Source organism: Harpegnathos saltator, unplaced genomic scaffold, assembly GCF_003227715.2.
Source record: "Harpegnathos saltator strain DR-91 unplaced genomic scaffold, Hsal_v8.6 scaffold684, whole genome shotgun sequence".
Lineage (NCBI taxonomy): Eukaryota > Metazoa > Arthropoda > Insecta > Hymenoptera > Formicidae > Harpegnathos > Harpegnathos saltator.
Genome location: NW_020230520.1, coordinates 127,438 through 154,056, shown reverse-complemented (window position 1 = coordinate 154,056; position 26,619 = coordinate 127,438). Strand labels below are relative to the sequence as shown.

The 26,619-nt window shown below is 51.9% G+C and overlaps 1 protein-coding gene across 1 annotated transcript in view; it reads right to left on the bottom strand.

The window, feature by feature from the left end:
* The window catches only part of LOC105188468 (protein prickle), a 145,131-nt gene extending 119,631 nt beyond the window's left edge, over window positions 1-25,500 (bottom strand). Inside the window, exons 1-2 of the mRNA XM_011149949.3 lie at window positions 25,433-25,500; window positions 15,281-15,406 (exon numbers count right to left, since the gene is read on the bottom strand). Coding sequence (XP_011148251.1) covers window positions 15,281-15,405 — 125 coding nt within the window. The 5' untranslated portion in view covers window position 15,406; window positions 25,433-25,500. The remainder of the gene's footprint in view (window positions 1-15,280; window positions 15,407-25,432) is intronic.
* Between the last annotated feature and the right edge of the window lie 1,119 nt (window positions 25,501-26,619).

The window sequence follows — 26,619 nt, the reverse complement described above, 5'->3', positions numbered from 1 at the left end:
AGTGTGTGTGCGAAGCGAAGCGTGAGTAAGCACAGCTTTTCCATACAAACAAGCGCTCTGACTTTTTGTCATTTCCGCTCTGTGGGCGGACTGCTGAACGTGTTCTAGCGCAGAAGAGCGAAGGGGATGCATGAAGGAGCATCGAGCGCGCACCGCGAGGACATCGGGAGTGCGACGAGGAGGAAAGGGGGGGGGAGAGAGAGAGAGAGAGAGAGAGAGATGACAGGAGGAGGCAGAGAGGAAAAGAGTGGCCAGTGGTCCGACGCACAAGGCGCGTTTATGACGGGTCTGGTCTCTGAGTTACGATCTCAATACCGCAATAAGTGCTCTTAGCGGGGCCATGTTTTTTTCTCTCACTCTTTATCTCCCCCTCCTTTGCTCCCCCTCCTCTCTCTCTCTCTCTCTCTCTCTCTCTCTCTCTGTCCCTTTCCCCCTTCGAGATGCGATTTCCTCCCATGGCTCTTATCGTGAGCTTTACGCCGGTGCTTCCCGCGGGCTTCACCGAGAAATATTATTTAATTAACGGGAAGCGACCGCCGGCGTGGTCGAAGGAGGCCTGGATCTTCCTTCGGTCGTAAATAAAAACGGTACATTCGCGTAGTGGCTCCTCTCCCGGTAACCTTTGGCGGCCCTCCGTCTGTCCCTCTCGTGCCACTTTTCTCTCTCTCTCTCTCTCTCTCTCCCCCTCTGCCTCTCTTTCCGCTTTGCTCTTTCTCGCCCTTTCGGAGTCGCCTTTCTCCACGCCGACGAAGAAGAAAGAGAGAGAGAGAGAGAGAGAGAGAGAGAGAGAGACCTTTCCTCGCCACAACGATATTTTCGGTAATCGCCGCGGCGTTTCTGAAGGTCGGGGTAGAAAGGCCTTTAAGCGCGACATTACTTCCGCTAGGAACGCGCACTTTTGGTCGATTAGCCCTGCGGTGAATTTAAGCCGCCGCTCGAATCGGCCGCACCGTCGCCTACGGACGCGCGTCCCGACGCGTTTTCTCGCTTTCTCCTCCGCGTCCTCTCGTCCCGCAAGCCCGAAGAATTTCTTCCTTTAATTGTCCCCCAACCCCGAGACAGGGCGTAGGCGAAATATATACTGCACCTAGCCGACTCCGGAGTAAGAAACCGGGACTCGAACGACTCCGGAAAGTAATCTGCCTAATTACCCAGCAAGAGATTCATTCCGCCTGGAGAATCGGCGGAGGGTAGACCTCGCAGTAAAACGGCGGCGAACTCGTTCTCCCTCTGTCTCTCTCTCTCTCTTTCTCTCTCTCTCTCTCTCTCTCTCTCTCTCGTATGTACGACGTACGACGAGAGGAGATGATTTTCTCGAATAGCGCGAGACGCACCGCGCCGGTATATCCGCGCGCTCGCCGGCAGCGGTCGTCTTCGCCGACGAGCGGAATTCCATCGCGACGGCGATAGTCGAGAAGGTTGGATTAAAGGCGCCCGAAGGTGCCGCGCGCAAACTTATTTAACGCTTGGCTCTTGAACCGAGAGCCGTGAGACCGAATTAATTCGTTTACCGTCACCTCGACTATCCTCGAGACTTCCGAGTCGGGTTCGTGCGTTACGCGGGATTTCTTTTCGCTTGTAGTGCGTCAACGAGCGCGAGTCCCACATTTATCAAATCCCCTACTCTCGTACTCTTACCCCTACGTCTATGAAATTATTCAAGTTCACGCGCATCGCGTGATGTTAAGCGAGCTTTCATTTCGGCTGAAAAGAGATCGGTCCAATTTACGTAACGTAAGGAAGAAATTCTCTCTCCTTCGGCCAGAAGTGCGTTCGGCCCGTTCATTATCACGCCGATTCAACCGGCTTTCTTTCTCCGTGCGTCATTTTTTTTACGTGGCTGCATTCTCCCGGAAAGCATTTCCGTACCGCGGTGTAGCGCGGGAGTAATACGGCAAACTCGTGCGAAATTATTCCATCACCGCTCGCGTGTTGCTACTACCCGGACGAGATATGGCGGCGCGTCGTGCGCATTGCACAGCATTTTATACCGCGGTGATTCCGCTTTCCGGCTTGTTTCCACCTGACGCGCGAGTTACGCGGTCGCCCGGTCGTCGTCGTTTCGGCCGGCGCGCGAATAAGAGCGAAAAATACAGCGGGACCGTCTCTCTCGTTGTCGGCGCCACAATGGGACACGAGAATACGTATGTCCAGTATATGGGACACGCAGGCCGCCAACCCTGTCCCGACCGATCACGACGAACCGGATTCGTTGGTCGCCTTCCTTCTCTTATTCCTGCCCCCTCTTTTTCCTTTTCTCTCTCTCTCTCTCTCTCTCCCTCTCTCTCTCTCTGCTCTCCTTTCTTCTCTCCGCCTGTCCTCCTCACCCTGTCACGCTCCGTTCGCTCTTCCCGCTGCTGGGGTAACACCAACGACGAGGAGAAAATATTCATAATGCTGGATTAAGCGTGGGAGTACCCTCGGGTAGTCCTGCGACCCGGGGTGGATAGCCAAACTAATCAAGAGCCCGCCCCATTTAATTCCCACCCTCGCCCTCTCGCCGTCTCGCCGACCGTAACTGCACGCCAACGCGGCCGAGTGCCGCGACTCTTTTGCTCCGTTTCTCCTTATTACCTCTCTCCCGCTCACATCTTCCTTCCCCTTCGTCCTGCAGCCTTCGTGCGCACCTTCGCGTACACTCCCCTGCCCCCTTCGCGCCGCCTGTTCCCGCTCTTGCGCTTGCGCTTCTTCGAGGGGCCCGTTTTCTCTTTCTTCTTTTGCTCGCTCTCGGGCCGCGGAGATCGCCCGCCGGAGAGTTTCTTCTTCCTCTCCTCCTGTTTCTTCTATAATCATCAGCCCGGTATCGCGTATCGAACAGCTGCGATACAACTGCGTAACGAAGCTGCCCACGATATGGAAGGGCTCATACGCGAGGGGGCCCATTAAATCCCCTCATGCCCATTATCCCGAGGTCACTTTCGATCCTAGGCGTTCGGGGCATAAATTTTTCCAAGTGCTCATTACCCGCCCGACGTCGCGTCGTAACGCGAATGACGCGCGTAAAGCGCGTAAAGCCGCGCTGGAAACGCGCGACTTTTCTCCAGCCGCGGCGGACGTTCGCCCTGCGTGAACGTTGACGGGCAGGGAAATCGCATACCAAGGAACCAACGGAGAGTTTGTTGTCAAACGAAGAGAAGCATCGACAATGTTTCGTCCTCTTCGGCATTAGCGGCCTTAGTCGAAAAGAACCGGTCTGTAATCCCGCCAGCGGAAAAGCGACGCGAATATGCGCGAACGATGCTGGTGTTTTATTATTTTCAACGGGGACATTTCCGTTATGAAGAGCGAAACGGTCTCGCTCTCGATCTCGTGATCACGAGGTGAACACGCATTTGCGTATTCCACTATTTATATGGGTAAAGAGACGAAAAGACCGAGTAATTTAATATCCAATTAACAGCGGGACGGAGGGTGGCTCGATAACTTGCGCGGTAAAACGCGCTCGTTTGCTGCTCGTGTGTGCGAGAGGATGCCACGGGCGTGCGGACGTTTCCATTATCGCGCCTCTTTATCAAATGACGCACCGTCATGCATTATCGAATTCGCGACGAATTTCATCGGAATGCCGGCGCGCATTCCCCGAGTTACCTATCGCGTCATCGTAATCGTCGGCCAAGCCGACATTCGATTCGGATTTTACACGTCAGGCCTTGCCGCACGGCTTGCTCCGCCGCTCAAGCTACGGCGCAAGCTTCATCTCGAAATATGAAGTGCAAAACCAAAGCTACACAATAATCTTCGACGAGCAGCGCAATTAATGAACGCGTCTGTATCTGTAAACTGTCATTACTTTATTATTTTTCTCCTCCTCCCGGGCGTCTTTATCCGACAACACAGACGTGAGCCAAGGAGAAATGTCAAGGACTGAAAAATGATTCACTTAAGCAGACTTGGGAAGCTACACGAGGAGCAAAAAGTGTGCGAACAAAGTGAACGGTAGACAAGACGAATCGCACGAGAGAAGGTGATACGAACGGAAAACAAATTAATAACACCTAAATATATGGCGCTCAATTCCGATGTGCAAACAACAAGACTGGCGCAGAGTCGTCAGACGCTGGAATTTACGAGTCTCTCTCCAATCGGAGATTCTCGCGGAGATATCGCGAGAGGCAAGCGTGACATTCGCGCTGCGCAGGATCGACACCGATTACACCGAAGCTTCGCGCAACCCGTGACGAAAGAGAAAACAAAAATCAGAGAGAGAGAGAGAGACAGAGAGACAGAGAGAGAGAGAGAGAGAGAGTGAGAGGAAGAGAGACAGAGGATTACACGCGCGGGAATCCTTACTTTAATCCTACTTCACCCGGCACGTTTTATTAATCTGCCTTTGGAGGCTCAACGCTCTGCAGTTAACACGTACATAAATTGGATTCTGATGTTCACCGAACGCGCGCGCGCGGAAAAAACACGGACCGAGCGTACACGTATATGCGGGTTAGAGACATTCCTGTAATCCAGAATGTAACAAGAGCACGGCGGCCGCCGCTTCCCGCTCTCCGCAAAAATGTCGTCCGCGTTCGCAAAGCGCTCGGGCGAGTGATTAACTCGCCCGACAACTCGCGGCGGACTCGCGCGACCGCGCCTCGCAGTCGATTAGGTATGCCGGTGCGGCGTCAGTCCGTTAATAATCACGCGGCACTGGGCAAAAATGATCGCGTGCTCGACATAAATGTTCCCGCTGGAAAGAGAGAAACTGCGCGCGGGAGAGAGAGAGAGAGAGAGAGAGAGACAGAGGGAGAGGGCGAGTGAAAAATTCGCTAGCCGCCGCTCACCGCCGGCCGCGCGCTGCTTATCACTCGCGTGTATCGATCGCCAATCGATACGGCGGAGCCCGCATTAAAACGATGAGTCTGCGGGGACACACCGCGTATACGTACGCGCGATGCGACATGCGTATATGCGTGCGTGCGTGCATACGCCGGTGCAGTCAGAGTTAAAGCCGAACCAGACGCATTACTCAATGTGCGAACGAAGGCTGGGCGGCCGCTCTCTCTCTCTCTCTCTCTCTCTCTCTCTCTCTCGCTCTCTCTCTCTCTCTCTTTTCCTCTCTGAGGCCGCGTACGCAATGACCTCGGATTTTTATCGAGGGTGCTCGCTCTTTTTCTCTCTCTCTCTCTCTCTCTCTCTCTCTCTCTCTCTCTCTCTCTCTCTCTCTCTCTCTCTCTCGCTACTTCTCTAGCGACAATAGAACCGTCAGGTCCGGCGGGTGAGCGGCTGACCGCGCTCGCGGAATTGCGCCGTGTCGAGAACATTGTGAACAGGTTACTGACCGATCTGTGAAGTGCAAAATGTCGAACTACCTTGCGCCAGTCCTCCTCCCTTCCCCGTTTCAACAAGTCTCGACAGGTGCGTGGCACATATGTTTCCCTTCAAGTTTCGAAAATGTCCACTACTTGAAAGCTTAAGTAACTCGCGTCTGAGCAAACACGCGAGCGCGTTCGCGAAATCTCGCGCCCCCGCGCTCTCGACTCACACAATAATCCGCCGAGGAGGGTGCAGGGCGCAGGGCTCGTTAGGGTTCATCTCGGCGGACGATAGCGCCGTTGAAGAGCCGCCACGACGCCGCGGCGCGGCGCGGCGACGTGGCAGTACGGCGATGACGAAGTACCCGCCGCCGTTCTTCCTCGATACCGCGCGCGATGCGATGCAGCCGTCACGTCGTCGTCGTTGTCGTCGTCGCCGGGAGATCTCACGATCGATCGTCAAGCAGCGAAACGGGGCCCAATCAAGCGTGCCGCCGCGCACGGTTACGAACCGGTGTTACGTGTTCCCCCGAGCTTTTTCCCGCGCGATAGTCCCGGACGACGGCGCGGCGGCGAGCGGGCATTAGCGTGCATTAGCGTGCGCGCTACTTACGTTCGGTCGTGCTCCTTCTCCGGCGCGGCGCGGCGCAGCGGTTCGCCACGCGTTTTACGTCGAGGTCGCATGTGAATCAATTCGCGTAAAACGCGCGCAGTCGGCGCGATTCACGGAGAGAGATGCACGGAGAGAGAAATTTACGGCGACTTCCCGGCGAACGTCGCGTCGCTGCGTGCCGAGCGATTAATCGCCCTGTCTCTCTCTCTCTCTCTCTCTCTCCCATCGTTGCGGAAGACCGGGAAATGATATCGGCCGGTTGCTACGTTAACTTCGCATGGCATGGATCTCTCTCTCTCTCTCTCTCTCCCTCTCTCTCTCTCTCTCTCTCTCTCACTCCACGCTCTCGTCGTCGCCTGGCAGTTTTTTATACAGCCGATCGCCACTCGCTCTCTCGTCATGCGTGCGAATGTAGGACGTGTCACGGGTGTCTCATTATTTTAACGAGTCTCGCGCGGCACGCGAGAGCTGCGTCTCTCACTGCGAGGATCGCGTGCGCATTGCAAGGCTGAGTCGCGCGATGCTAAGCTGAAAGACACGAGCGTACACCTTGGTCTCGCTTCGATCGCTCCGGGCGTGCCGGTACCGCCGTCGCGTCGCGTCGCGTCGAAAGCCATTGACGGGGAATGGAAATTTCACTCGGCCAAATTTCGAGGACATCGATCGAGACGGGGGGGGGGGTGCACGTTAGGTGAGAGAGACGCGAGAGCGATCTCGACGATCGAGCGGTGGAAAACGAGTCGCGGAGCCATCGGTCGGCTCGCAATATGCAGTAAAGCACAAATGCAACAATGAGATCTCCCCCGCAGTGGGAGCGGAGAGAGGGTCCCCGCCGGGGGCCGGATATATATGAGGTGTCTCGTTAATCAAGAGAGCCGCGCTATCGGCCACGAGGTGTGGGGGAGAAAATGGGCGAGGAGCGAGGGTGAGCGGTGTTTAACGGTTGACAAACGACCGGCGAGGTACGCGGCCGCGTAAACAACGCGTCGCGGGTGAAACCGGCCGCACGCGCGAGCGGAAGGAAAACGCGGAAACGGCTGCTCGCGCGCGGCCGTCGGAACCGTTCCGACGCGACGGCAAAAACCCCGTAAATCTGCCGATTAAATTACGATTAACGATTTGCGGAAGGCACAGGACGCGCGAACGCACGGAACGCCGGCAAAACGCGCCGCACGCACGTACGTTGCGTACTTTTTGCCTTTTCGCGGTCGCGGTCGAGGCTCGCGTGCCGCTGCACAACGCCGAAGCGGCGCAGCTGTGCGAATGAAAATTTATTAACCCACCGGCCGGCCGGCCAGCCGGCCGGCCGCGCGCCGCACCGCGCCGCGGCGTAACAAAGAGACCTTCGCGACATTTTTTCGCGCGACGCCCGTCCACGCCTGTCCAGCTCGCCGAAGCTCGCGGTAATCGCGCTTAGACGCGCGAGAAATGCGCGCGAGGGCGCAGGAAGAAGCGCGAGAAGACGCTGCTCGCGATTTCAATGAGCATCTCTCCGACACATCCCAGATATATCTCGCGTGTCTACTGAAATTTCCCGTTTCCGTCTAAGGGAGAGCCTTCGGTCGCGTCGATCGATCGATTCTGTCGCTTTTCGGACGGAGAATCCAGGGTCCGATTATTAATAATCGTCACTTGACACTTCATCTTGCACGAGTACACGTGACACGTTTATGTTTGCGGCTCGACCGACTCACCTGAGAAACTCACGCCTGACTAAAAATCAAATCTGAATATTTCACTCGCAGAGACGCAGAGTTTCAAGCAAGCAACGACTGCGCGTTAATATACGCCCGAGACACCTGACTCCTTCGCGATTAGATTGAGATGTTCGATAATTATATATCGTCGCTTATAATAATCATAGCGATATCATAGCATCACTCCCGCTCAGCGTTCTCATCGACATTGGCATCGTCGAGTCGTGCGTGCGTACGTGCGACGGTTACTCGATGACGCCGGATTCTCTCCGTTTGATTAGGGACGCGCTTTATTAACTTCATCAGTGCGAACGGAGCCGTCCAGATAGCGAAGGGCGCATTGTATCATCGAAGCGACGCTGAGGGAAAGCATCCGGCGTGTACCGTTAACGCGTTTCTACACGCCTGCCCCTTCGGCGCTCCTTCGGCGCCGTCGATTCGCTCCCCGTATATACGTCCGAAATTCTTCCTCTCTTCGCCGGCGTAGCCGGGGAATTCCGGCTGCGCCGATCTGAGAAACTCTAACGACATCACGGTAACGGAAAACGGCCGGAATGCGACACTGAGCTCTAATGGTACGTGATGCCTCCACGTCGTGGCGATAATGATGTCGCGATGTCTTGGTATCTACGCGTCTCATCAGTCCTTCCGCGTCGAGATCTTAATTCCAAATTAAGCATCAGCGCGACTGCAGAGACTCGTGCCTTTCTTAGTCTCGTTTAGATACTCGTCCCCTCCGCGCGCACACCCCCCCCTTGCCGCGAATTAAAATACTTGCACGTAACGAAAACGAGCGCTCGAACTCCCGTTCGGACCCGTTGCGGAATATCGACGATCACGTGAAAGACGAATTCAAAGATTAAATCGTGACCCAACATCCCAAACAATATTCTCTTCGATTTCGAGCAATAGCTCGCGAGTCAAGTTTTGGACTTTTTCGCCTCGGTTGGAATAATTTCTAGGGCAAACGGATGACTCGCTTCCTGCAGAAATAATCCTGCGGAAATAATCGAGAATCGAGCACGATCTTAAGACATACTCCACTAGCGCAGGACTTGAGACTCACGTCGATGTAAACTCGACGATGTAAACGAAGAGTGAATATCTGTCGACTCAAAGACCCCTGAAAGCTTCCACTCTTCTCCACTAGCCTCTCCGCCAAAGGGAAGCATTCACGTTCGGTCCCATGAAACAACGATCACGAGACACGTTTGCGGCCTTGAACGCGATTTCGCGGCTGCATTGGGCCCGCGTGCGTGCGGTTTATATCGCGCGGATTTGAGATCGAGGCGAAAGCGGCGTTCGGGAACGCCGCGGTCGAACGAGGAGAATGGAAGACGAGGGCCCGAAGGAAGAAGAATGTCGCTCCCTGTTGCGGCTCTCGCATGCGTTCGACAAAAACTTGAAGACCTTTGGGTCCTCTCCTGACGTGCTCTGCGCAGCAACAGCAACACAGCAGTACAGCTGGCTCGTCCTCTTTCGCTTCGCGTGGCGTTCCTCCGCGACGGCAGGAAGAAGGCCAGGGGTGCTCGAGCGCAAGATCGACTTTTCGCTCGTCTTCGGCGATTTTGCGCTCGCCGATCGCCGCCGATCGGCGGACGCGAACGAAGCGCCTCCGCCTTCGCTCGCTTCTTTCCGTTATTTTCGCCGGCGCGACCGCGACCGCGAGAAATCGACGCGGCGCGGCGACGCGACGCGACGAGCCGTCCGGCAGTTCGGCAGAGCTGAAGTTTCGCTCGAGAATTGGCGGATTAATTAGCGATAATCTCAACACGACGACGTATGGAACGAACGTCTCCGGCGACACGACACGTCGTATTTATATGCGCGCTGTATCACCGCCTTAACAACCTCTTATCTGCCGTGAGCGCCGTGTCGCTTCCGAAGTACGTGGAGGAATGCGTATGCAAATCGCATATCCGTTACCGAGGATCACGCAGCAACGAAATGTTAATTATGAGAAAGACCGCTGTTGCAAACGTTTCACAGCCCGTAGCCTCAATCGACCGTAACGTGTTTCCGAATCAACCTTCAGGTCTTCGCGCCTCGCCTCGGAGTTTCAGCTTGCGAAGGTATCCGGCGCGCGCGACCGGCAGTGGAGAAGCTGCGAGAAGCGGCTCTCTTTCCCCGAGAGGGAAGAGGAGTCCTTCCGCGAACGCTTCTCTGAGCGACGTCTGAAACCGTAGTACGACTGCAAACGAAGCGAAAGTCTATTTATGATCGAACATGCTGCGAGCGAGACGGTTAGAGACGAACTCACGTAGTTCATCACGCGCGGCGCAGCGCGGCGCGGCGCGCGGCGTGAAAAAATTCATTATCCCGCTTGAACGCGTATAAATGGCTCTCGCGCGTCGAATATCTCTTTTCGTTAATGAGCAGGCCGGGCTTCGTTTATGTCCGTTAAGTGATTTAAAGGATCTCGATGATGAATGTCCGCGGCGTGAACGGCGCGCCGAGCTGATAGACACGATTGGGGCGCGTCGGCGCGCATGAGAAAACGCGCGCGCGCGCGCGCGCAGGAGCGGGCTTTTCCACGGTAAATTCCACGGGGCTCATTTAGCCTAAGCGCCCGCGTAAATTACACCGGCCGCCGATTAAAAAATGAGAGGCCGACGCGACCGACCGACCGACCGACCGACCGACCGACCGACCGACCAGGGATGCCTCCTGCCGGCTCGGAAACGCTCTTATCCCGGAATGATTTTTATGGCAACGGATCCGGCCGCTTTTTCTCGTTCTCTCCGAGCTCCTCCTCTCGCCGCGTCTCTTCGCCGGGATCCAGCGTGCCCTGCCTTTTACGGTACACCGCGCGACCGCTTCGGAAGCCGCTAATTAGGTCTACTCGCGCGTTCATCTCGGGACATTAAACCGTGGCGGCCTGCTCGTATTCACAGAGATGAAACCGGGTGCTGCCCGAAGTGCGCTGCGCTCCTCCGATCTCGAAATATCGCGCGACGCCGTTCGCCTCCTCGCGTACGTATTTGCACAGCAGCGCGCATCGCGCCGATCGACTCGGCCGGCTCCGGTTGTCCTGCATCCCGTGTGCGAGCCGACGACGGGAATCGGCCCCGGCGGTTGAGAACTGTGCGCGAGGAACCCACACGCGCACCTGCATCCTTAATCTCGCGGTTTCGGCCGAGCATCGAGAAGTGCGTGCGCGCGTCCACGCACTTCTCTCGGAAATGCGTTCGTTCGGAGGTCGATCGAGTGACCTTCTTCTGTTAAAATCATTTCAATGTTTTATACAAAGTGACCGATTTGAAATGTCCAGCTGGGATATATATATATATATATCTTGGGAGAAATGTCCTATATTGTCGAAAAATCTCCTGTATACGCGCGATTGAAGCAGCAGCGTTCCAACAGGGAGGAAACTTTAGTTCAGTAATTTCACAAGTTTCTAAAAAGAAGGAAGAATTGGTGCGGCTGTAATATGTAATATTTCGTTGCTATGTAAAATTTAAAATTACATGATACATGCGCGCGCACGTCCGGTCGCTTTGTGGAACGAGCCGATAAAATAACTCGCAAACTCGCGGTTAGCGGCCATGAATCAGGCGATTCCGCGGGCTTCCGCGTCTGCGTAATTTCACTTTCCCGCATCATCGGGACAAGACATCGACGATGATGATGGGAGACAACAACGTCGGCCGTAAAGAGCTCGACGTTTGAGCCCGGGCTCAAACGTCGAGAACGTCAAAGGCACTTCAGACGTCCATAGAGAGAGAGAGAGAGAGAGAGAGAGAGAGAGAGAGAGAGAGAGAAAGAGAGAGACTTGGACATTTTCGCGGCTATTCCCTCGTGACGAATCGAATTGGAAATAACGGATGTTCATTATGCGCTACTTTCCTCGTCAAGCTCGTCGAGCCGCCATTTCTTCCCAGGCAAGCTCGGCGAATCGCGCGAGACCTCTCTTTTTTTTTCAATACACCTGTATCACGCCGTGTAGTAAATGCGAAACACAACAATCGAAGGTCATAAAAAAACGGCTGCGCTATGGCGACCGATGATTGCCGGATCCCTCGAATGGTCATTTTTCAGTTATGGAGAACTTGATGATATTGACGAGCCGCGACGAAGTCAAACCGCAGACTATATAAGTGCGACGAAATTTTATAACGACGCAAGATCAAATCACCGACGTCAAATCAATGACGTCTTCCGCCGATTATTTGCAACGCTTCGGTAATCTTAGGTATATTGGCAGAGACTTCGACGTATTTAATCAGTACGATCTTTAAATTCGATAAGAAAGCCTAGTAACGTTTTCGTTTTATATTCGCTCCGTGTGTGCTCCTCGTGTTGAATAAAAAGTTAATTATGAGTAGAATTAACCCTTAGAAAGTCCTGCTCATTTTCACGTCAAACTGAAACGAGAGTGCTTGGCTGATAAGTGGCTTTTCCTTTGCGGTCTGTGCGAGAGAAACATACATTGCGCAGAATATTACGGTAATCAAGTAATCTCGCAGCGGAAATTTTTTCAAGGAGCTACGATTGAGAAATCAGCAGGTGGTGAAGCGCGGCGCAAGATCTCGGCGAATTTCAATGATAAGATCGGACTAAGCGGACGCAGCGCGTCGCAATTCTCCGATTCAGATTTGAGCGTCTGGCGTCGTGGCGGCTTAGAGCGGAGTTTCAAGCGCGACGTTTATGTAACGAGACATTTAGCGTTGGAAACGAAAGTCAGCCGCAGGAATTCATTATTCACTGGAAGAAACGTACACTGGAAGAGACGTTTGACACGCCTTGCGTAGCGCGATGCTCCGGATAAGATCGCAAGCTCGCGCGCGCCTTCCGCAATTAACGCAGCGTCAATGTGAGAGCGCACTACGTGCGTGGAGTACACTCGTGCTCGCGTCGAGCATTCGCGTTACTTTCATCATCAATGAAAGTAAAACGCCGACCATTAGAGCGTTTGCGTCAGTTCCGATTCAATGCCCACGATCGCGCTCCCTCCCCCCTCCTCTCTCCTCTCTCCTTTCTTCGGACAGGCGGAGATGATGCCATACATCAGCCAACTACTCTTCGTCTTTAGCAACGAGAGGGTAAACTCTCCCTCCCTCCCTCCCTCCCTCCCGCCCTCTCTCACTCTCTCTCTCTCTCTCTCTCTCTCTCTCTCTCTCTCTCTCTCTCTCTCTCTCTCTCTCTCTCTCTCTCGAATCGGCCACATCGGCCCGCGCATTAACGGGCGCGAGAAGGGCCGAGGATGTGAAATCCGTCGGCGCTGCTCCAAAGCGATAATGGTGGCTGGATGTTGCGCTACGAGGTGCGTTTCGCGAAGCAAGGAACGAACGACCCTGTGAACGAACGAACGAACGAACGAACGAACGAACGTACTGCCGACCGACCGGCCGGGCCAGCGCGCGCGCGCGTTCAAGGAAGGTTCGGTATGTTAATTACAGACCAACATACGTATCCCTCTCTCGTTCCAACGCGTCCCATCCCCCCCTCCCCGTCCCACTTGCCGTGGGTTACCTCGGTTGCCAGCCGATTCGTCTTGGAACGGCCCATCGCGCCGGTCTCGTTGCACGCAGGGCTCGCGTGAGACCGACGAGTCGACCCTACGACCCGAAGTCGAGAAACGCTCGTTTTGCCTTCTTTCGATCTCGCTGCGAGAGCAAAGCGGCTCCGAGAGGAACCTCGGCGAAGAACCCTCTCGGGCGCGCGCGCGGGCTCTCCTCTCCTAACCGCCTTCGCCGTCTCCTCTCGCCCGATTTCTCGCGCCGAAGGCTAACCTGATCGGGAGATCGGCGGCGGCGGCGACGGGAGAGTCGACGCGGCCGATGTCAGCCGGTGCATCAGAAACAAAACGCGACGACGGAGAGATCCGTTGAGAGCGCGTCGCGCGACATCCTCGAAGATGCCTCGCGGACGCGCTCGCGGACAAAGTCGGTCCCCCGACGGTGGTTTCTATAAATTAATTGAACCTCGGCGAATGGCTCGATTGTGCACCTGCTTGTTTGCGAGCGGCGAAAGCGCTCGTGCGAGAAACGCACGAATGTCATTAAGTCGACGCACGAAGTATTGAAAATAAACATGCGCAACGTCGAAATGGATTTTTAGGAGTCGATTTCAGGATACTTGCGGATATTTTTTCTCATACATCTGGCGAAATCTTTCTCTCTTCGCTTTTTTACGATACGAATGAAAAACCCCCCCGTCAGATTTATTTCAAGCAAAATTTACCTTTGAAAGATAGAGGGACGGCGCGACGGAGTTTTCGCACCTAAGATGATCGCACAAATATCGCGCATAATGGTTATTACGAGGACATGTCTAATCATTTTGTCTCATTTACGATCATTACAATCGCACGAAGGGAGAAAAAAAAGTCTCCTCAAAGTCTCCGTGAGTTAGCACGGTCTTGGGCGATGATAGAGAAAACCTGCCGCAGTCTAATCGCGGACTTTTTATCTCGAGTCTACGAACGACCGACGAATGTAAAAGCGGCCAACTCGCCGCTAAGCCGCGTTAATACGTGGAAACCTATGCTCTCGCTGGGTTTTACCCGAGATTGTAGGAGAAGATAATCATTGAACTAATCTATCTCTCACGCGGGGGGGGGGGAGTAACTACCATGTATGATAACGATCGGAGCCGGGGCTCGGAGGATCCTTACACGCGCGCATGGTACTAATTCGAAGCTATCGTCTATCACAAAACAAACGCAATCCATAATAATGGCCCATAATCGAAGTTCTCGCTCGCGGTGGCTTGTAATTAACCGAAAGCTGGCCCCGCATTATTAAATAGATCTTATTGAAAGTCGCTGCAGTGCGAAAGGAAGCGCGCGCGCGCTGGAGACGTAAGTGCCGCTCAAAGCTTCTCATCTCTCATCAGCGCGGTTCCTGCGTTCCCTTCTTGCTGCTCTCGGCAAGCGTGATTTCATAGTACGCGATAAACAGTTTCTATCCGTCCGTTCGTCCGTCCGTCCACCCATCCACCCATCCATCCATCCATGCATCCATCCATCCATCCATGCATCCATCCATCCATCTGTCCGTCCGTTCGTCCATCTACCGATCCGCAATTCCTCTCGCGCAAATTTGCGCGTTACTGCATCGGATACACTTATTCGAGATCGTAGATAGAGAGGCACATCGGACCGATTCACCCAGCGCGCAGAACGAGACGGGTGCCACCCATCGCAATCATTTTTCCGGTTTCGCGCGAGGAATGTTTTTATTTTCTTTTTTCTCTTTACTGACCTCTCTTTATCGATCCGCCCATCACGTGCGCAGGGCTGACCTCAAGATCTCAGCCAGGTCACCCCTCTCAGTCGAGATCTTTTTGCAACGTGACCTCGACCGTCCCCCTGCCGACTTGCGGCGGGAAAATCGACGGTTCGCACCTGCGCTTGTTTACGAGCGGCGAGGGCGCTTGCAAGAAACGCACGAACGTTATTAGATCGGTGCGAAAAATCGGCCGTACTCGTTGGAGAAAAATACAAAGGAGCGTGCGTACTTATCGTGCATCGGAATTAATTTTTAGAAACTCAGGTAGAGGAGCGGGGTTTTGCAGTATACTTTTTTCATGCACAGCCAGCGAGATCTCTCTCTCTCTCTCTCTCTCTCTCTCTCTCTCTCTTCCCCTTCACTCCTTTTATAACACACACACAGATGAAAAGTTTATTCAGTCAAATTTATTTCGGATGAAATTCAATGGGCAAAATTTTCGCACCGAGAGCTAACACAAAAGTATGCAAGCATGCAAGTGGTACTCACCGCCAGAAGTGCGGCACGTATCCGGCGGGGCACAAGTCTCGGCACTGACCGCACGGTGCTCCTTGGAGGACGACATTGCCGGAGGAGTAATTATTGGGCGGTGCGTCTTGTCCCGAGGACAGCATTCTGAAACAAACACGAATTTACGGTGAGCGTGACACTTTAGCATGCTTCTTCTTGATGGTCGACCCCTTTGCCCCCTTCGTTCTTTCCAAGAGTGTTTCTCAACCTCTCTCGACACGACAATAAATATATTACCGAATGACAAAAATATGATCGCGTAATGCATATAATCACACGACATGAAATTACTTCATGTCAGCTGCTGAATAATTTTTTTTTTTAAATTTTAAGAGGAAGCTACAGAAAGAATAATTTATATCGAAAATATAATTAAATCTTCGATCTTCTTTCCGTGACTTCTGATAGCTGCATTGAGAGGAAAAAGCATCTAAGAAATAAAAAATATTTACTCGGTGGATACTAGTAGCATACATTTTTTATATTAGAAAATGTATACTTCGTTAAGAACGTAGTTTTAATTAATTAATAATAACTAATAAGTATTTTTTCTTTTTAAATACTTTTCCTCTCTCAGTGTGCAGGTGTGCAGGAGGATCATAAGCGAAAGTGTGCCTTGTCACTATCGCAAAATACCAACTTGACCATCGTGCAAGGAAGGGATCCCGCTTAATTATCGTGTCACCGGGGTCATCGCGAGCAAATGAAATTAGTGCAAAGTGCACAGACACGCGTTCCGTCACGCCTGAGTAGACGATGAGTTCGTCTTCTCGCAACGCCGATCGGAGTACCCGCCGGCGACGTGAAATCGAAGGTATCTTCGTGCGAAGCCGCGAGCTCGCCTTACCTACAACGCGAGCGGAAACTCACATCCGATATAGCATTACCGTACTCGCGTAATTATCGTCATTTTGTGGACGAACGAGGTTTCCATGGTCTCGTTTAGCTGCGTTTAAAACCGTAACGGGACATTACGGGGCGTTAAAGTATCATTTCTTTTCCTTAATTCGACCCTTCCCCGCTATGCCCTGCTGTATGCCTCTTTTTACACCTCGTGATCATATTCGAACGCGCAGCCGCAAATGCTAACGTGTGCACGCATTAATTACGACGGATTTTACGTATTATCGTCGCGCAGGAGCCGTTTACGCAGCCGCTCTTGATCGCGCATAAATATTCATCAACGAGCAATTTGTCCGACTCTATATTTATTTATCATAATTAAGACGCTCATCCGTTTCCGATATCCGCGGGTGATTTCACGAGCTCGTAATTTATTCGTTTTCATTCGCAATCCTGTATCTCAGACGTGGCAAAAATAATTCGCTTAGTGTTACTTCATTTTCTTCTATTATCCTAAAGGCCGAATGAAAAAAATTTTGTTATAAATAACAGAAAGTTATATATATAACAGAAAGAAGAGAGATAACGGATTCCTACTTGATTAATTGCTTTCAGAGTTATCTCAGGTTCAAATATTGATGTGTGTTCTCGGCTCACGAACACAGCAGAGATGTCATTCCTCGTCACCGAGAGTTTTCGTCTGGTCCCCATTAAGTTACACGAATTCAGATCTTTTTTTCCATGCGGGAGTATCTGTCCCGTATTGATTTGCTACTACAATCTTCCAGAAAGTACTTTAGACTCAAGAGAACAATAGCTTTGATATTCCGGTCAAGGTCGAAAACTCGACGTGTCTTATCAGTACGGCACGAACCTATTCATGTGCATTCACACACGTGCAAATTGCTCGACTTATCGCAACATTCGGACGCACAGAGAGACGTAGACGATGTCCGATGATGTCGGACGCGCGAATCGGAGGAGACTCGCGGGTGCGCGCTATGAACTCCCCGCAACAGACAGATCCGCAACGGATCGAAACTGAAAGTTAGCCTAAGATTCTCGCGGAGAAGCGCATTCCTCAAACGCGATCACTTGGCGTTCATTAACCTCGTCGAAGAGTACGGCCGATCGTCGTAAAACATCGGGAGGCTCGGAAACAGGTTTGCAACGTGCGACGCGACCGACCGACCGACCGACCGACCGACCGACCGATCGATCGATCGACCGACCGATCGTTCCGCTGGTAGATGGATAGCTAGTTACATTAGACGGACTCATCGAATTAAGTCAGAGCCGCGTCCGTAATAAAGATCTCTCGACTTTGCGACTAACACGAACATGCGAGAGAGAGAGAGAGAGAGAGAGAGAGAGAGAGAGAGAGAGAGAGAGAGCGAGAGAGAGAGAGGGAGAGAGAGGGAAAACGCTCTCTCGCGAAAATCCTGGGCTCGGGTGTCAATCCAGGATGAACTTACGACCGTCGCCACACCCCTCGCACACGCAGCCTCGACGCAGCCGCATCGATCGTCGTCTTTTAAGTGTCTGCGCATTATGCGACAAGTCGTGTCTCGCGAAAATAATTAATTAACGGCGCTATCTAATACCGGGTACAGCGAGAGGAGGAGAGAGATGGCGAGGAGGGGAAGACGGTTATAGGCCTCGGCTTGAATTAATAACCGGGCGGCGTAATTAACGGGTGAGCGACATCGCGACGCAGCCTCCGATCGTCGTCGATTAACTGACGTCGCGTAATTACACCCTCTGGAACATTTTATTGGGACGGAAATCGCCGGCGACCTCGTCGCGCGCCTCCGCTCGCTAACTGCCTTGTTGCTGCTCGTTCGCTTGTTTGCTCCTCTCTATGGCATAATGCTAATAATATCAACATCTGCCATTCCGGTCGCATAATTTCACCCGGCTACGATGGCGATCATCGGCGAAAAAACCAGCGTAAGAAGAGAGTCCGGCTGATGAGATACGCCGGGAACGGGTCACGCGCGCGTACTAATCAGCGAGTCTCTAACGCGGCAACCTTAATGAAATGTAGCTCGTAACAACCTTTAGATGGAAACTCACGCCTGCGCGGGAAATGTGTAACAAAGATGACGCTTAAAGGGAATTTATGAAATGCGAGATGCATCGCGACGGAACGCGACGGTGCTCGCTGTTGGCGCGATTCACTTGAAGCGCCAACGTTCCGTATCTTATCACACGTGCGTTTTTGAATATTTTAATTTGTTAAGACCAATCTCTTTGCTCTTTTTCGCTCAATTTTCTCATACACAGATACTCTAGAGTGATGCGTGTATTTTAATAAGATGTATTTTGCGTTACTACTTTCAACAATTAGAACAACAGCAAACGAGAAAAGCTTCTCAGGAATGTAAATTTTCGCAAGGTGCAATTAAATGGCACTCGTAAAGTGTTCACTCTCTCACGTTGCAATTAACAATGGGCGATTACTGTCATCCGCTAAACCGCGTGAATGGTTTTCACGGATCATCATCGACTTTATATGTAAAATAAAATATGCAGATTCACACGCGATCGTCGCGAAACAGGCTGGTAGCCAGCAGACGTGCTAAACTATCCCAGAAGGAGAGCCGTCGGAGAGCGGTCTCATATTACACGATGTTCTCTCCGTAAAAGCGGACGGGGGGAGCGCTTATGTACCGAATGGTCTCGTACATATTCGCTTATGTGTATCACAATTGCAGAGCTGCTCGATCATGGAGTCGCTATCGCTGCCAACGTTTACGCGATTTTAAGCGACGATCTATACGCGGAAAGCGGACCAACGGTATCAAAACAGCTCGTTACGGCTGAGTTACGATTACTCGTGCGTACGCGGATAAATTTCATATACCGCGACGCGTACGCGCTGTCAATTTTTTCGAGCCGCTGTTGCCGCGCAATCGGAGCAAATCGAATCGTCTTGATTCAACTCGCGACAACGCGCGCAAAGAATGATCTCATTAGAGTGTAACTCTGGATTCTAACTGCGACCCTCTTGAGCTTAGATTACTCATTTGTGCGTTTATGTTTTGCGCTTTTACGACTAATGTACACGTATTTGCCGTTAATCGTCAAGAAAAAGATTGGCTGATGATAGCTTCGATTTCTTCATTTTTCAACTCGGGACTTGGATAGAGAACTATGATAGAGCTTCGATATTTTCGTGACAGTAAACTCAACGTCGCATTTCAGGACTCTAATTTTGTTCGTCACTTAAAAACATCCTACACCTCTTAATGTCTCCTCCATTTCGCCGTAATGTCCCCCCAGATTCGACTGAACTGGACTGAACGCCCACGTGTCGTGTATTATAAATCGTAGGACAGCCTTGAAAGACATCGCCACGTCACCTCGCTCGTGTCGAGAGAGTGCCCGCTTCTTTGTGTGACGAGCCTGGTAATGTAAATGCTTTCGCCTGTATTACATTACTCAATATTTTGATATCGACGATACACCGCTCGCGTCTCGCCGAGTCATTCGACCCGAAACATTCGTGTTCTTCTTAGGCTCGAATAATAACGTGAAACTCGATCCGATTATTAGCGTACGTCAATTGATACATTCGTCACAGAGATCAACTTAGTAGCTAATTTCTTCCAGAATTACAGATGCTTCAAAATAAATAATAGTTTCTAACGGGAATTTCTCTTGACTTGAATATAGAAAGTAACGAAACACGTTGAAACCAGTTTCTAATTATAGCCGCTTCTCAAAGAAAAGAGAAACTCTTATTTTAGAAATACTATAACACACAGTGCATTAATCACTATTCATTAGTTGAACACGACGGAGCTAACAAGGGAATGCAAGTGAAGTTATACTATCTTATAATTTAGCAATATTTGCGACACACACACACACACACACACACACGATTGATAATCAGTGCCGGTTTTACGCGCGAAATCGCGCGAGAAGCGCGGAAATAGGTAGAATAATTTGCTCGACTCTCTGAAATAAGGAAGATGCGAGTAACTTGCCGCTTGATTAGGTCTCATATCTTAACAGGATATATCCGGTATTAGCGACTTCGGTATTATTAATCATTGCGAACTCCACGTATGCGGTATTAGCGAGAGATTAAGCGTGCAATAAAAGACACGGGCGGTCCAAGAGTTTGTATGAGATCGCGACAGGTAGTACAAGGTTGACCGCGGTGAGTGTCACGCCGAGATTCGCGGATCTCGAAGGACATCGAGGGAAAAAAACGAGTAACGTAACCGCGTCGGATTATGGCACGCTCGCCGAACATCCACTTTCGCACAAGCATGCACACACACACACACACACACATGTACATACAGGTAACATTCTTCCAGCCACCGTTCGAATATACGTAGTCAACTTTTTATTCGGATATGCGAACGTAAGAGGCTTACTTTTGACATAATTGACGCGGGGACACGCGATGCGCTCTCTAGAAAAATTACCCGACTCTGTGACGACAGAGTGGAGTCATGAATCATAAGCTGTTTCTCACAGAGTCAATGAAATTTCTTCGCTTCTGCGACTAAAATTACAGCGCGGTTCGTCGTCCACGAGGATTAAACGGGAAGCCCTCCGACGTTAAGCGCTAGAAACAAATAAGATACCCCAGAGAGTCCATCTAGTTTGAAAACAAAATGTGAGATTATGATATCATCGTAATCTCTTTCCGCGATGGAAGAAGATACCGCTGAAAGATAAGATACCCGTCTCGCAACAACTCGATATAATTAGATCGAATTCAATGTTTTTCCGCTCGAATCGATATCACTTCCACGTCCAAAGGATTACGCGTACGCGTCGACGCGTAAGTACGTAAATGTGGAAATTCTGTTAAACTGAGACGCACTTGACTCTGCCATTACGTACGAAGAATAATCCACCCTTTGTCCGTGCAGCCGAACAAATGGCTACAGAGCTGCAGAGCGGAACCCTTAATTTTCGATGATGAATAACTCTGTAATCACGGTCACACACATACACAATTTTAGCCAACTAGAAATCATCTCGAGGCCGTAGAGGATGTATCTCTCTGCGAAATGGCTCACAGAGAGCGGCGCGCGGCCGCGTCGACTTTCCCGATGCATACCCTCCTCCCCCTCTGGCCGTATCTGCGCGCCTCTAATGCCCCGTATATCACGCACAAAAAGCCGGATACAATTGCAATCTGAACTCGATTCAAATAACCGCGGAATCTCAGCGGCGATAAGGGACGCCAGGCACCGCCGCAGTCCTGCCAGCGTCGGAGCCACCATGAGCCATTGAAATCTAATAGCATCACCGGAATTGAGCGATAGACGCTCCGCGCGGCTACAGCTGACGCCGCGCCGGAGAGCGCGCGCGCGCGCGCGCTCGCGCGAGTCTCTCTACCCTACCGCTACAAATTACACTCGGTAATTCAGTTCCTTGACCGCGAAGTCTCACAAGAAGTTAAGTCTATCTCGCGGCGAGTGAACGACCGCAGCTTCCCGTGTTGGTTCATAAGTCACTGTGTGCGCGCCGTTAGAGCGCGCAAAGCGCGAAAAGAAGTTGCCGAATGTCGGCCGCGCGCGAAATGCCTTCGCTGAGAGAGATGCCTTCGCGCGTCGTGAGATCGCGGTCGCGTCTCTTTTATAATCGAAAATGTGCATTCCCACGACGAAAGTCTTTCTCGCGGTTCAACTCGAGACACATCTAATCGCCCAACCACATTTCTACAATATAAATATGATGATATGATAGTACACAGAGGAGACATTCCTTTTACTCCAAATTTCAGAGACGAATTTCTTCTCTCCGAAGCAATACCACGAAATAGCGAATTACTCAAACAATGCTTTCACTACATAAATACGATACGAATATGAAAATATAAATAAATAAATAAATAGAAATACGACGCAGATAATGATCGAGAAATTCTTGGTCCGGTGCAAAACGGATTTTTTTCCAAACAAAAATCTCATAATTCGGCTGCGTTCGGCTGATGCAGAAAACCGAATATTTTTTTCGTTTACCTGAAAAAATCATTATTACAGAACAGAATTATTGCTCGACAAGTGAATGCTCGAGAGTTCAGGCCTCTGAGCGTTAATTTCTGAGCGGACATTTCAATGAAGGTGTCAGTAATTTCCTTTTCATACACTTGTATTGTGATAATATCGAGAAAGCTGGGACACGGGCGGGGATAAGAATCGCTACTTTATGCAGAAGTTAATGACCGCGAATGGTAGGGACCGCCGTATAACCGATCACTAGGAAACCGTATGCGCCTCGAGCTTTGTCTTAACGACTCGTATGCGCAAAGTTACCGCCGATCGTCGACTCATGCTCACGGACATGCTCCCCGCGTATACGTCATAACGCGAATCATCGCCACCGTACATGCGCACAGATCCGGACATGCGTTCGAGCGCGGATGCACGACAATTCGTCGCGAGAGCATGCGTGCAGTCATGAAAAGGGTCCGTAAAAAGAAACAAGCTTGTAAATGTCGAAGGCAATCTTATCGCGATGTACATGAGTTGCGTCGACGGAACGCCTCGTCTCACGATGTATTCCCTGAGCGATCAATGTACCAATTTGCATATTTTTTTTCGCGGGAGGAAATAATTATTTTCACGAAGAGACGAAAAATTTTCTTAAACTTTTCCTCGTGCAACATCTGTGTTTTGTGCAAAATCTAAAATCACCTTGCGAAAAAATAAAGAGGTGCTAAAAGACTAAAAAAAAACACCATTAGCAATGTTATCGCAGCGACGATATTGAGTACTAATCGGTTAAAATCACAACTGACTAAAGTAAGATCAATAATTGAAATTAATCAAACCAAAGTCATGTATGTAATTATGAATAATTTAACCGACGATGATGAAATTGATCGGTGGTCAGTCAGTGCGTGATCGATCAAATCAAAGTGATCGATTGAAACAATCATTATGTATAATCACGATTTACTCGATGTTAATTTGAATCGTTTTAGCCCGCCAAAATCGCCGATCGATCAGTGCCGAGTGTTGCCTTCATTTACAAGCGAAGAATTTCCTTGCCTGAACACCACCCCCCGTGTTCGCGATTAACAATGATGCGCGGTCATACGCGCCGCGGAGTCGATTACCATTTGCTTAAAATTTACAGCCTTGTTCGCTCTCGCGCGGAGAGAAAGAGAGAGAGAGAGAGAGAGAGAGAGAGAGAGGAGGAGGGAGAGGAGATATAGCAGGGGAGCTCATTCCGCGGACTAGCGCGCAATTAAACGCGCGAAGATAATTTATGCGCCCGGTCGGTGTCCGCCGCGGCTCCGCGGGCATTATATGCCGGGCTGGGGTCAGTTCGGGCTCGGGGGAGACTGCGTTGACTCCGAGTAAACAACGAGTCCTTCCCGCGCCAGATGTAATTTTCCGCACCGGCGAGCCTCGTCGTGGTCGCGCCAATGACGCGGCGCCGTCGTCGGCGTCGTCGGCGTCTCGGAAGGCTCATAGACGCGGCCGCGCGAGATTATCACAATTCTAAAATCATAATTTTCACCCCTCAAGTGCCGTAAGATAAATAAACGCTCGCGTAATTACACCGTAATTACCGTGGCACGGTCGGCCGCCTGAGAGAAGACGCGCGGAAAATAAGGAAAACGGGCCATGCGGCCCGCGCGACGACGCGCGGCCGCACGTCGTCAGTGGAGAAGAAAACTGCGCGGGGTTGCGGTCCGCGCGAGCGGCGGGGGAGGGGGAGGGAGAATAATTAGTATCTTTTTGCCGTCATTAGCGTTTAAGCGAAAAGAGCGACGTTGATGATAGCGCGAAGCGCAGGCATGTTAATGGGCGCGATAGAGAGTGCCCGGCGAGTTCCCGCGAGTGCTCTGCCTCGTTGTGCTTTATAATTCGTGAAACGACCAATTAACGTTCTGGAAGAAGGAGAGTAGGTGGTCTCCCCTCCGTCCTCCCTTTACTCGTTCACCGGCGAACCGCGCGTTTCGACCGCTCTGTGCAGGTGGCACGTTGGCTGATCGCCACGAACTTCTTCCGACGTTGAACTTTGCGTGCTTTTTTGCTCAGCTGCGCTCTGAACTATCTCAAGTAAAAACTATAAACACGAACTTCGGACGATCCGCAACGCGTGACGTAATTTCCAGCGAAATTCTATCTGTATTTGTGCGTCGCGTAATATAGAAAGTACCGAAAAACAGATATGACGGAGAATACATATGTGTATGATAATATATGAAAATATATTTATGAATCAATATAAACATGCTTGTGGAATTATGGATTTGCAAACGTGTTCCCTCTCTTTCCAATGTTTTCATATAAATATAATTCTGTCCCGACTTCTCCAGTGAAATATAGGTATTCGTCTGACGTAAACTTAACTGTGTAACTATCGTGCACCCAGTGCGTAACTGCGTCGTGCGTTTCTATTTTCTAGACAGCCCGGATAAAGATGAAAGTAATTGCATGTTAGGTTAGGTTAGATTAAGTTAAGTTAGGCCAGATCGGCTACTTCTGACGTCGGGTGCACGCGATTGTTCTTGTTTCTCGAGCAGAAACACGTCCCGACATTTTAATCTCAATAATTACGAGATACGTAAATTCGCGCGCGAGCGGACTTCGAGGAGCCTGGTCGTGGTATTCCAGGCAGATCGCAGGTGCATGAGAGAGAATCGCAAATCCGGATGGCGGACGATAGAGACGTATGTTGCGGGATACACTGTCAAGTTTCGGGTTAAAGACCACTGACAGGAGCCCATTAAAATCCCCGCAGCGTACGGCTGGATCGTCACGCATGACTCCGCGGTATCGGCGACGTTCACCAGGAGTCAGCAAACTATGACTCGCGCGTTTTCCCAGCACAAAGGCTCGCTCGCACAAGAGAAAAGGAGAGGAAAAGAGAAAGAGAGAGAGAGAGAGAGAGAGAGAGAGAGAGAGAGAGAGGGAGAGAGAGAGAGGGAGAGAGCGAGAGAGAGAGAGAGAGAGCGAAAATCCCATACCGATTCGTCGTCTACAAAACGCGGCTTGCAGATCGCGCCGCGAGATGCGTCTTATCTGCACTACGCCGAGCTTCGCTTCTTCCGCGACGAAAGAGGCTAGCACGCGTTCCGCAACCTCCGCCGCCGCCGTCGTTGAGTCGGGGCCGAGTAGAGTCGAGAGACGACTCTACGCGAACCGTCCGCGTCCGCGTTCGCGATATCTTCGATCGAGAGCATGCGCGCGCGCGCGCTTACAGCCCGAACGTCGTGCAACTCGAGGGAACTTCATGCGGCACTTGCATACACACACACGCACATGACATACGTTACATATACATGCGCATACGTACCTGTTGCTTTCCCTGTGCAGCGCGACGCACTGGTAGCGTCCGGCACGTCCGTGGCACGTCCAACGAGATCACCGGTGAACGATGCGGGCTCCCGTTGCGATCCCGCGATGCAACCCGGTGCCGACGAGGATGCCGACGCCGACGACGACGACGACGACGGCGACGCCGACGACGACGACGACGACGACGACGACGACGTCGGCGACGTCCACCAACACCACAACAACGACGACGATAATCCTCTGTCCGCGGCGTAATCGCGAGTCGCGGGGAAGCGTCGAACGGTTGACGACGCGGAGCTCAGGTCGCGGATGATTTCGCGTATCGCGTCCCGCATCGCCGGAAATCGCCGGAGCGAGCGTCGTTGCTCCGGACGGCACTGGCCGGTTTCGACGCACCTGCACCTGCACTTGACGCCGCGTCGCGCCGCGAGTTTACGGGCCGCCGTGTCGCCGTGCGATACCGGGACGCGAGCACGAGCCGCAACGGCGACGACAGCATTCTGGCGGCATCACCGCGCGCGGCGGTCCGCGCTTTTCTTCCCTCTCGTCGTCGTTTCTTGCCTCCGTGCTCCACCGCGCTCGCACAACAACAAACACACGCAGCAAACAAACGCCCGACTTCTGACCTCTGCCAAGCGCGGACCGATTCAGAGCGATCGGCGCACCACGCTATTGGCGCACGCGTATCGATGCGCGTCGACTCTCTCGCTCGCTTATGCGCCGGCAACTTCGCTCCGATGAAAGGGCCGGCGCGTCAAAGTCCTTTAACCAATAAATCTCGCTCGAGAGCGAAAGCGGAAAACTCACGAGAAACAAGACAAACGGGGGACAAACGTCTCGACAGTCACATCGCGGGGCTCACTCGTCAGGCTAACTTGACACCTCGAACGAGGAGACGGCTCAGGGCGATCGCGCAGATCGCGATGAGTGCACGCGAACGGGGCTGACACACGACGGCCAAGCGTACCGCGGTCAGGTCGTTGTCGATGATAATGTCGCGATCACTTGCGCAAAGAGAGAGAGAGAGAGAGAGAGAGAGAGAGAGAGAGAGAGAGAGAGAGAGAGATAGAGTGAGAGAGAGAGTGAGAGAGCACGAGCGCGCGACACGCACTCTGGAGTTCGCTCGCACGCCGCTGCGAGGCCGTCTGTGTGCCCTACGAGAGTGCACACGCTGGTGTTCGTCGC